General features: G+C 45.1%; 1 protein-coding gene across 3 annotated transcripts in view; it reads left to right on the top strand.

The window, feature by feature from the left end:
- Positions 1 to 1531: 1531 nt before the first annotated feature.
- Positions 1532 to 11735, top strand: part of DHX35 (DEAH-box helicase 35) — a 70330-nt gene continuing 60126 nt past the window's right edge. For 2 of the 3 annotated variants that reach the window (XM_033433725.2, XM_004272847.3), the window contains exons 1-2: positions 1533 to 1687; positions 8294 to 8427. In XM_033433725.2, the coding sequence (XP_033289616.1) occupies positions 1648 to 1687; positions 8294 to 8427 (174 nt within the window). In that variant the 5' untranslated portion in view covers positions 1533 to 1647. Of the gene's footprint in view, positions 1688 to 8293; positions 8428 to 11735 lie in introns of all 3 variants that reach the window. The other variant, XM_033433723.2, reaches the window with a different exon arrangement.

Below are 11735 nucleotides of genomic sequence, written 5' to 3'. Positions count from 1 at the left end.
CCATTTCTCTCAAAAGAATGCAGAATTTTCTTCACAGCTCTAAAGTGCATAGATTCTGAAGCCTCTCACTTCCTTCCAATTAGATTCCTATCCATTAAACCTTTCCTATTACTTGAACTTATTAGCTCTCATTTGGATTAGCAGAATCTTTCTCAAACTGGTTGCTGGAATCATCTGTGGAGTGGCTTGAAATGCAGGTTCACAGGCCATGCCCCTGGAAATTCTGATTCGGGATTGATTGGGGTCTAGAATCTGTATTTTTCACAAGCATTTGAATCATGAGTAGTCAAACTGGAGGAAACATTGGGCTAGTGTCCTAGCCTAACAAATCTACCCATTTCTAAGTTTTCTTATTTCAATCCATTCCCCCTTCCCCTTTTCAGCGTTACTCTCAAGGTCCCTAAAGACTTGCATACTGTTTCCACTGTTTTATTTACTGTTAATAATAAACACTACTGTTCATCGAGCATTTACTCATTTACTCCCACGACATCGTCCCCCCCACACCCCGCCGCCTTGGACAGAAGCTCCATGAAAGAAGAGACTGGAACTGCAGTACCTGGGCGCACAGTAGGCGCCCAGTATCTACTGAACTAGAAAACCCTCAGGGTAGTTACTATTATTATCCTCCAATCTGAAAATCTGGAGACTAAAAGAAATAGTACAGGGCTTCGATGGTGGCACAGTGCTTAAGGATCCGCCTGCCAATGCACCTAACATGGGTTCGAGCCCTGGTCCGGGAAGATCCCACATGCCGCGGAGCAGCTAAGCCCATGCGCCACAACTACTGAAGCCTGCGCACCTAGAGCCCGTGCTCCGCAACGAGAAGCCACCACAATGAGAAGCCCGCGTACCTCAACGAAGAGTAGCCCCCGCTCGCCACAACTAGAGAAAGCCCGCGCGCAGCAAAGACCCAACGCAGCCAAAAGTAAATACATTTAGTAAGTATAAAAGTGTCTCAAGTTTGAAAATGACAACATTTATTCTAACTCTGCAAACATAGCTTGAATCCTGCCTCCAGTGCCCTGAGAGGTAGTCTGCAGCCTATGCTCGCTCACGCACCTGCAGAGCTAGAACACTCACTGCTGGAGACAGCTCCGAAATATGTTGCCACCCTCTGGTTCTAATTCTGCCCCTTAAGGCTGTGCTGTTACTCTTGCGTATTAGTTACTTATTGCATATGACAACTCTTGAAAAAAAAAAAAAAAGAAATAGTACAGCCGTGATAGCTTGTAACGTTAACATTCATTTGGGATACACTGCCTCCTTGCCCACAGAGTGACGCAGGCGGCGACAAACTCTCGTGCCAGCGGTCCCTTCCCAAAGCTCACCCTTTCCGAGATGTGCGGCCGCCACCCAAGGAAGGCCATGCTCTTAGGGAGGCCACTTAAAACCCTGGTCCCTCACGCTACAGAGGCGGAGAAGCGCGCCCTTTTGTACAATATGGCGGGTCGAGTCACATGGGCCCCGCGGCAGATCTGAAACGCACGTTACGTGGCTCGGAGGGGGCGGTGGTCACGGGGGCGGGGCGGTAACACCGCGGAACCTCCAGCGCCCGGGCTTCTCGCGGGCCACGCCCCGCGGCCCCTTCGGGGCCTCGTGCGCAAAGGAGGGGGTGGAGCCTTCCTCGGGACCTTTCACCTCAGCATGGCTGCGCCCGTGGGACCGGTGAAGTTCTGGAGACCTGGTAAGGCCCTTGGCGGAACGCTGGGCAGATGCAGCAGCTGGACTTCGGTCTTGGCCCCGCGGCCGGCGTCCTGGCGCCTGCGGCCCTGCTCGCAGGCCTGACCTCAGCGAGCTGGCCACCATTGCCTCCGAGCTGGTGGGCTCCGCGGCTTAGGCGCCACAGTGGTCCCGAGGGATTCAGGGATCCGCCCCCAGCCGGGGCAGAAGATCACCGTGTGACCTCGTTCCAGTCTCTCAGCCTCCACAGGCCTCGTTTTCCTCACTCCTGATGCCTGTCTTGCCCAACCCGTGCGATGGGGAAACGCTAAAGCGCCCACGCGTGTCCTGTTACCGCCCTGGGGCTACGCTGGGGCCGGACAGGGGCTGCTGCTCGGGGTTTAGGAGTTCATGTTAGGAAATCAGACTGCCTGGGTTCTAATTCTCGGCTCTGCTGTAGAGTAGCAGAGTTCCTTTGGGCAAGTCTTTTAACCCTTTTTAGCTTAGCCTTCTTACCTGTGAGATGGGGAGAATAGTGACATCTGTGGGCTGGAATAACGAGCACGACGCATTGTTTGATGTGATCATTAAAAGGGAAAGTAGTCTGTTTTTGGGTTTCTGTCCGCCCCACGTGTCTGCCAGAAATTGAACACCCCCCCTTGGTATTGGCTGTCACCCACTCCCCCTCTTGCAGGCTAACACCATTCTCAGCCGCAAAATGATTTGCTTGTCTTGTTTGAATTTACTCATTAGTCAGGATTTTATTGAATGTTTACGTGCCAGACCCTTCCTCCTCTTACAGTCAGTTTCCTGTGAAAAACAAAAGTTTCTTAAAGGGTTACCGGCTTGTTTTTTTCCCACCACTTGCACCTCCGCAGGTCTGGATGTGCACAGTATTGTATATTGCAGCAAAAATGAAGTAAGACAGAGAAGGTAATATAAGGGAAGCTTTTAAAGGGTATTTAGAGTGGTTCCCAGAAATTTTGAACGTGCCTATCAGTGATGATGAACATAAACCTAAGCAAGGTTTGTGTTAATTCTTTTTTTTAAAATCTGTAGCTTGTCCCCTAATGATAATTTTATGATTCAGCATTTAAGTCATCAGCCAGTTATCGATCCTGAGTTTTATTTGCAGCCAAAGCTAAGATCCCATTAGATAATGAGATATCCTCTATTTTATTTATTCAAGCCTTTAATAACATGTCAAAGTGTTAAGTACAATAAAGGCCTAAATAAATTGTTGAAAATCAGATCAGCTACTCTTTTGGTTAAAGAACATGGGATTATTCTAAGAGTTCTATTCCATTATTTAGTTCATTCACTGAAGTTATACTTACTGAACACCTCGCCTTGTGGTTAGGAGACAAATACGGATGACTAGGGCTCTGCTCTCAAGATTTATACTCTCTCTCTCTCAATTATAATATGAAATTGGATATCCTCTTTCTTTTTTTTTTTTGCGGTACATGGGCCTCTTACTGTTGTGGCCTCTCCCATTGTGGAGCACAGGCTCCGGATGCGCAGGCCCAGCGGCCATGGCTCACGGACCCAGGCGTTCCGCGGCATGTGGGATCTTCCCGGACCGGGGCACGACCCCGTGTCCCCTGCATCAGCAGGCAGACTCTCAACCACTGCGCCACCAGGGAAGCTCGGATATCCTCTTTAAGAGATTTTAAAGTGAGGCAGAAAAAGGCGGTGGTAAGGAAGATGAGCTCTGCTAGGGTCAGACTGTAGAGACCATATTGACTACCATTTACTAACTTGGTGATTTGGGAAAATCACGGTTACCCCATCTGTAAATTGGGAATGACACCTACCCAAAGGATTGTTTTGAGGATTAAATGAGAATACACATGAAGCTCTTAGCACTAGATACATATTAACTATTATAATTACTTGGAAGTATAGAAGAGGGGGAAAGTTTGAATGTGTGGATAAGAAATACTGCATCAAGACAGTGGTATTTTTGAGGTGAACGTTGAAGCACAAATGAGGCTTTGTTCTGCAGAGAGGTAGGAGAATGGAGCTCTAAAGGGTGTAGCGTGGACAAAGGCAAAGTGGGATGGTACCTCAGCAGTGTCCAAAACACCAAAATAATTGAGTAGTGTGGTGTTTAGTGGCAGGGCGTAGTAGGAGATGAAGCCAGAAAGGTAAGTAGGGGCCTCATTGTGAGAAGTCTCCATGCAAGTTAAAGAATTTGGGTTTCACTGTTTTTAAGCAGGAGGTAACACAATGAGGTTTATTTTTGGACGATAACTCTGGCCTTGGTGAGCAGAATGCTTGGGGGAGGAAATTAGAGTCAGGGACACCCTTAAGAGAAGGTGCTACTAAAATCGAGAAGGGCTATTGAAAACCTCAATTCTGGCATGTGAGCAGTAGGGAGGGACCTTATGGGAGAGATTTGAGAGGCAGATGTGGAGGAAGGTAAAGTCGGTAATGACTCAGATTTCTGGGTTCAGTGACTATCTTGGTACGTGGTTCTCAAATTTTGCTGTATAGTTGAATCACTTGGGAAGCTTTTAAAACTCCTGCTGTTCAGTCATACCCCATGGTAATAAATCAGAAGTCCGGAGGGGCTAGGAATCAGGCGTCAGTATTTTTTAAAGATCCCCAGGTAATTCAAGTGTGCATCAAAGTTTGGGAACCACTGTTCTAGGTAAACTGTTGTCATTCACTGAGATGGGAATGGATTTAGTGCACACTTACTGGGCCCTTTGTGCTAGTCACTTTTACTTAACGTCATCTTATTAAGAGGTAACAATATCTTGAAAAAAATTTTTTTTTTATTGTTTATTTTTGGCTGCGTTGGGTCTTCGTTGCTGTGTGTGGGCTTTCTCTAGTTGCAGTGAGCGGGGGCTACTTTTCGTTGTGGTGGATGGGTTCTCATTGTGGTGGCTTCTCTTGTGGAGCACAGGCTCTAGGTGTGTGGGCTTCAGTAGCTGTGTCTCGTGGGCCCTAGAGTGCATGCTCAGTAGTAGTGGCACATGGGCTTAGTTGCTCCACGGCATGTGGGATCTTCCCGGACCAGGGATTGAACCCGTGTCCCCTGCATTGGCAGGCAGATTCTTAACCACTGCGCCACCAGGGAAGTCCCGGTCACAATATCTTGTGATGGAGGTATTACTCTCATTATACAGATTAGGAAACTGAAGTTGAAAATATGAAAATAGGATGTGGGAAATACACGGTGAAGGTCAGGGAAGTGAGTGAGACTGGGTATAAGGCTAGATGAATATGTCCTATAGGCTGGGAGTCACAAGCTCAGGTAGCTACAGGGGGCCTCTGGGACAATCTAAATAAGTGAAGGTGCTGGGTGGAAATAATAGGGAGTGGTGGGAACTGTGGCAAACTAGAGCGTGTGTACACTGATACGTGTACAGTATTGATTACACTGAAGCGTACACATGCTATCTAAAGCAGGAAGCTGTAGATGGTTCCACCCAATTGGTGTCATATGGGCTCAAATATCCAGGTTAGAATGGGAAATTTTTACGTGTTTTAAATGAATGATTTCAGACATTTTAACAGTGACATATTTGGGGTCCTTGAGTAACTAGTTTGTGAGCTCTACCAGTTTGTGATCTCTGCCTTAAGATCTTTGTATGAGCTGCCTGAGGTTTTTGTAGAAAAAAGTTTGACTTGATTTGCTAGTACAAGTGGATCAGAAGGGCCTGGCCATTTTCCTTCCTTCATTCAACAAATATTTAATGATAAAATCAATGTTTGACAGTGTGCCTGGCAAACGCTTTATAGCAGCAGCTTTGAAGATTTTTTGACCTGATCTACAGTAAGATCAGGTTGTGACCAGTTGTGACCCAGCATGGGTACACATAATGTATTGTGTTGTGATTCAGCACGCATGCACATGTATGTGCGTGCACATGCACACACACGTAACTAAAAAGAGTTGTACAAAAACAATATTGCTTCTTGGGGTGCCCTCTGATACTTTCTATTCTATTTCTAGTTCATCTTTAAAAAGTGCTAGCCATGACCCACTACATGAGTTTCCTAACCCATTAATGGGTCACCACTCAAACTGAAAAATTGGGTTAGAGGGACTGCTGGATTGGGGGGGCGGTGCTTTTATCAGCCTTGTTTTATAGATGGGGAAATGGTTTACAAGAATTACAAACTTGTTACTTGCTTAAGCACTGAGAATGTTCCCAAGGGAAAAAACAAACCATAGGCAGCCAGAATGGGCCATGGGATGTATATATAGTGGGGAAGGAGGCCTGGTTTGGTTGAATGAAGTCTTTTGTGTGGAGGAGACATGCTCCTCATTGACTGACAGTAGCTGTTCTCGTAAAAGACCTCATAACTGAATGTACTGAGGTGAACTTGGCTGTAGGTTAGAGACAGGAGGGATGAGGTAGTCAGGAAGACACCTGGGTGGATTAAACCTTGGTGTGGGAGGAAGTAAGAGACGTTGCGGGAGCAATGTGAAAAGATTCTAGACATGGTGTAGGGGTTTCCCTGGTGGCACAGTGGTTAAGAATCCATCTGCCAATGCAGGGGACACGCGTTCGAGCCCTGGTCTGGAAAGATCCCACATGCCGCGGAGCAACTAAGCCCACGCGCCACAACTACTGAGCCTGCGCTCTAGAGCCTGTGAGCCACAACTACTGAAGCCCGCGCACCGCGATGAAGAGTAGCCCCTGCACACCGCAACTAGAGAAAGCCCACGCGCAGCAACGAAGACCCAATGCAGCCAAAAATAAATATAAATTTTAAAAAAATTATAAAAAAAATAAAAGATTCTAGACATGCTGTAAAGGTTTAAAATGTTTGGAAAAGGAGGGAATTCAGGACAAAAGCAGAGCTGATGAGGATAAGCTATTTCTTTGCTCTAGTTTTCTTGGGTGAAGATTACAAGGAGTTAATCAGAGGTAGTAATAATAAGGGTAGAAAGGAAAGGAAACTCACCTCTTTGAGCACAGGCTTTATTCCAGGTCCTGTTCTATCTTTTATCTTGTTGAAAGGAAGGTCAACATTTGGCAAAACAATAGAGCAGTGCCCCACTTACCTGATTTTTGGCAACCTTGGACCTCTGGAACACAGCTATGTTCCTAGAAACGAAAGGAAAAGGAATCAGAGATCTACAGCAGTGATTCTAAATTTAGCTCTAGGGTGTCTCTGGACCTCCAGCATTTTGTGTTCTGATAAATTACATTCTGGTGTATTTTTCAGGAGATGGAGTTCACAGCCTTTATTAGATTGTCGAAGGGATCTGGGACCCCTCATTTCACATAGCATCACAGATTCTGAGTTCAGAAAACCCGGGAGGTGATAGTATTGGGTAATTATCCCTGTAGCACCCCTAACGGAGGGCTGTGAACTTCTGGCGGGGGTCGTTATTGATTCACAAAGGTGGCATACCCCTGTACTGAACAAGTTTAACTTTTAGAGATAACTTCCTTATTTTGAGTTGAATTCTGAACCCTGTATCATTTACTTATTACTCTGAGTTCTGTCTTGGGCTGCACGAACAATTTGGTGTGAAGAGTTACAGAGGCTGATGATAAAAATTGAAGCCATGTTCCTTCTAAGGCATTTTCCTTTTCAGGCTAAAAATCCTTTTCAGGCTAAAAGTTGTACGTTGAACAACTTTTCATGGGGGGATTTGGCTTCCCTATTCTTCACCACTCTGAGGCCCAGTTTTTCATTGTTTTTACCAAGAAGCCACTGTGAGTATCTGGTGTTTAATCTGCTCAGCACAGTGGCTTCTTGGCCCAGCACTTCCCAACCAACCACTGCAATTCTGTGATTCAGATAGGCGCTGCCACTTATTGTACCCTACTCCAGGGCCGTAGTTGATTGGATCAGGTTGGGCAGCGGCCCTAAGCTGGGAGAAAAAGAGCCTTCCTCATCTCCCAAACAGACAACACACACCTGGGACTCCTGGTTCCCCTCACTGGGTCTTTCTCCATTACCACTTTATGCACTAAGTTATGTTTCTTTGGGAGGATGAATAAGAGAAGCAAGTAAGCTGCACCAGGGTAAGGCCGGCATCTGTAGTGTTCGCTGCTGTATCTCTGGCACGTCCATCCTTGCTGGTGAGTGAGTGAGTGAGTGGTGGAGGAACTGTGAGCCTGAGCTCTGGCCCTGGAAGCAGCCTAATTCCAGCTCCTGTAGAGAAGCCAGCCCCAGGGACTGAAAGGAGCTTGTCGAGAGGGGCAGAGAGAAGGAAAAAGGCCAGGCAGCATTTGAGTCCCCGGTCGGTGCCCGTTGGCCCTGAACCTTGCTGCCAATCCTATGGTGATAGGATTCATCGTTTGCCTCAGCTAATTCCCACTAGGTTTCTGCCACTTTTATTAAGAGTTTGGTAATAATAGCAGCATGGTGGCCAGAACTCAATACATTGTCCTCTATAATGTACAGTTGCGTGTGGCCAATTTGGAGCCCAATAGGTCTGCCATCTCCTTTGTTCTTGACACCGCAGTGAGGCTCTTCTGTAGTCTCGTAGGTGCCTTTCTAGATGCTTTCCTGAAATTACAGTTTAATACCTTTTGGTAGTTTGAGATTAAAATGCAGTGCTTCTGTTGTATATCTTCATCTTTGAATTTGTAACTTTCACGCAATTTTTCTGTTCCTTATATCAGAGAATCTGAAAAAAACATTTCTGTTGCAGGTACAGAGGGACCAGGTGTCAGCATCTCTGAAGAGAGACAAAGTCTAGCTGAAAACTCTGCAACGACTGTTGTTTACAATCCTTATGCTGCCCTTTCTATAGAGCAGCAGAGGCAGAAGCTGCCGGTGTTCAAGGTACATTAAATAAGTATGTTCAGTTGTCGGCCTGAAGCAGCCTGCATTAGCTTTTTTTTTTTTTAAATTAATTAATTTTTTTGGCTGGGTTGGGTCTTCGTTGCTGTGCGCAGGCTTTCTCTAGTTGTGGCAAGCGGGGGCTACTCTTCATTGCGGCGCGTGGGCTTCTCTTTGTGGTGGCTTCTCTTGTTGTGGAGCATGGGCTCTAGGCGCACAGGCTTCAGTAATTGTGGCGCACGGGCTTAGTTGCCCCATGGCATGTGGGATCTTCCTGGACCAGGGATCGAACCCATGTCCCCTGCATTGGCAGGCAGATTCGCAACCACTGCACCAGCAGGGAAGTCCCCTGCAGTAGCTTTATACTTGGCACTGAAGTGAATAATGTCTTCTTACTCTTAATGATCCTGTAGAACACAGCGAGCTCAGAGATACCCTTATCTGAAGGGATCGTCTGTTCAAAATATGTGTGTTAGTTAACTTTATAAGTCTGGAAAGTCCTTACAGTTTTTTTTGGTTAGATCTTACATATTGGAAAAACTGGAAGAAATGAAATGACATTCTTTTTTCCCCTCTTTGCTTTCAGTTACGGACAAGTTCAAACATACAGAAAAGTAGAGAAAACAGCACAGCGAACTCATGCATCCATCTTCAACAAATTACCAACATGTGGCCAATTTTAGCTTTCTTTTTAAAGGCATATTTCTTTACCCAAGATTAATTAGAAATAGGAGGTTGTTTCTGTTGAAGAGATTAACTCCCACTGAGATAGTGATGGGATTTTGGTATGGTTATTACATACCATGTGCACATCCAGACACGTGATTTTATTAATCTCATGAAATGGACATATACTCATAAGAGACCAAAGTGTAAACTAGAATTAAGAATATATTCGTTTACAGTGAGCCGTGGTTCTCCAGTACAGATACTTTTCTCCCCGTTGCCAAGTCCACGTGGGAAGCCAAATTGTAATCAGGAAGTGGGCTCAGAGCCAAAGACGGTTTAGATATAGTTGAAGGATATTTATTTCCTGTAGCCTCTGATGAAGGGTGATGAACTCTCCCTGTCTTGTGTGATGTCTCTGGAATGACCCGAGTAAGTGGGGCCACCAGCACCTGTGTCTCTCTTTCTTCCGGACACTGTTGGGTGAAAGCTGCCCAAGTCCTTGCACTTAGGGAGTTTTTTTGTCTAGACTGTGCTAATAATGCCTCTTCTATTAATACGTTCTTTCTCCAAATGGATATGAAACAGCCGCCTTCTGAATTTCGCCAAGTCACCTCGATCAGATTTTTCTGTGGCCCCAAATGTTTTAGTTACTCCTGTACTGATAGTTGCTGGGTTTCTTCTGCAGGTGATTAACCTCATCCATTATGTGTGAATGTAAACCAGTTTGACCCTCAGGAGATAAGATTATAGGTTCACCATTGAGGGGCACAGTTTGAGCTGTGATGAAGTGTCTGGACTCGAGCTAGACTTTAGAGTTCAAATCCAGGCTTCATCATTTGTGTGCTGTGTGGCCTTGCTTCACTGCCTGAGCTTCTGTTTACTTACCTGTCATATGGGACTAATGGTACCTTCCTCATAGGATTGTTATGAGGACCAGATGAGGTAAGCCACATAGAGCATTTAGTAAGATATCTGACATGTAGTAAACGTTGGAAGTACAAGGATAATTATTGTTTACTGAGTATTTAATTTTCTTGACTCTTCTTCATCCTCCAATTGTACTTATAATAAATGAAATAACATTAAAAAAAAGAAAGCAAGAAGGTATTAATAACATATTGAAATTAAAATGGTAAGAAAATGCGTGTAAGTTATTGATAAAAATCAAAGCAGAGCTTAAGCGTAGTTACAATCTCATAAAATGTTAAAGATAAAGCTAGGAGACCAAAAGGATAAAAAGTTACCCATTCACCACTGCTGCCCCCATTAAAACTAAAAGTGAAAATTCCTTTTTTAAATTTTTTTAAAGATTTTATTTGATATGGACCATTTTTAAAGTCTTTATTGAATTTGTTACAATATTCCTTCTGTTTTATGTTTTGAGGCATGTGGGATCTTAGCTCCCTGACCAGGGATCAAACCTGCACCCCCTGCATCGGAAGGCGAAGTCTTAACCACTGGACCGCCAGGGAAGTCCCAGTGAAAATAGGTTTAAAAATAGAAGTTGAAACTAAAGCAGCAGTAAATCAAAGGCTCGCCCCCCTTTACCCCAGTGCCATTTCAAGGCAGCCTTCCCCTTGGCTACCTCCTGTAGGCTGGCGTTCTCTTTGGGCCCTGAACACTGCTGTGCAAGGTTGTCCTCTTACTTCCTTAAACTCAACCTCGCTGAAGCTCAGTCTGGTCCTCTGCACCAGCTCTCCTTGATTTCCCTGCCTGTGCCTGTCGGTGGTACCGTCATTCTCCCAGTCTCTAAACTGGAAATAGTTTTGTCATCTCTCTCTTGAATGTCACACGTTGGACTCTCCACTTGCAATGCTTTGTATTTAGCACATGAAGTATGAGTTAATGCCTTCAGTTTCTTCATGCTTATATCAATCTTGTATATTGCTGCCCAGTTTTCTCGGAACACTTATAGCATGTACTGCCTCCTGGCTAAAGTCCAGATGCTAGCTCTACGTTCAAGGCTTTCACAGTGCGGCCCTAACTGCACCTATTGTAATTCATTTCCAAGTGAAACCTGGAGCCTTTCGTGGGCTTTTTCTAGCACACCTCGAATAGAGTTTATATAGTTTGCCTATTTCCATCTTCTTTCCTTTACTTATGTCATTTCCCTTTCCTGGAATACCATGTGTGTCTCTCTCTGTATTCAAATTTTCTGTCAAGTTTTCCTTGAACACCCACCCATCCATCCATCCATTCAACCATCCATCCAGCAGATGGATTTACAAAATATCATTTACAAAATATCTGTGAAGAACCCAAACCTTTCCCCTTTCTCTGCCCAAAACAAGAGAAAGCACAGAGTCCAAGCAATCGACAGGAAAGCATCTAGACGAGTCCCAGAGTACCTGCAGCAGAATCTCCTTTAGGTGTTTGTAGAAATGCAGATTCCTGGGCTTCACCCTAGCCCTACTGAATCAAAAACCCTGAGGGTAGGGCTAGGAATCTTCATTTTTAGCAAATATCCTACAAGATTTTTACACTGAGATTTGAGAACTACATATTTAGACCCTAAATAATGCTAAATTCAAAACCCCAAACAGTCAATACCTTATTTAGCCAGGAAGGCAGCATCTATCTCTCCCAGTCTTCACCAAACACATTGTTGGTGTGGAGTCAGATGAGCTGAGCAGTGATCAGAG

Source organism: Orcinus orca, chromosome 16 (genome assembly GCF_937001465.1).
Source record: "Orcinus orca chromosome 16, mOrcOrc1.1, whole genome shotgun sequence".
Taxonomy (NCBI): domain Eukaryota; kingdom Metazoa; phylum Chordata; class Mammalia; order Artiodactyla; family Delphinidae; genus Orcinus; species Orcinus orca.
Note: the sequence above shows the minus strand (reverse complement) of the source record. Positions and strands in the feature narration are given on the sequence as shown.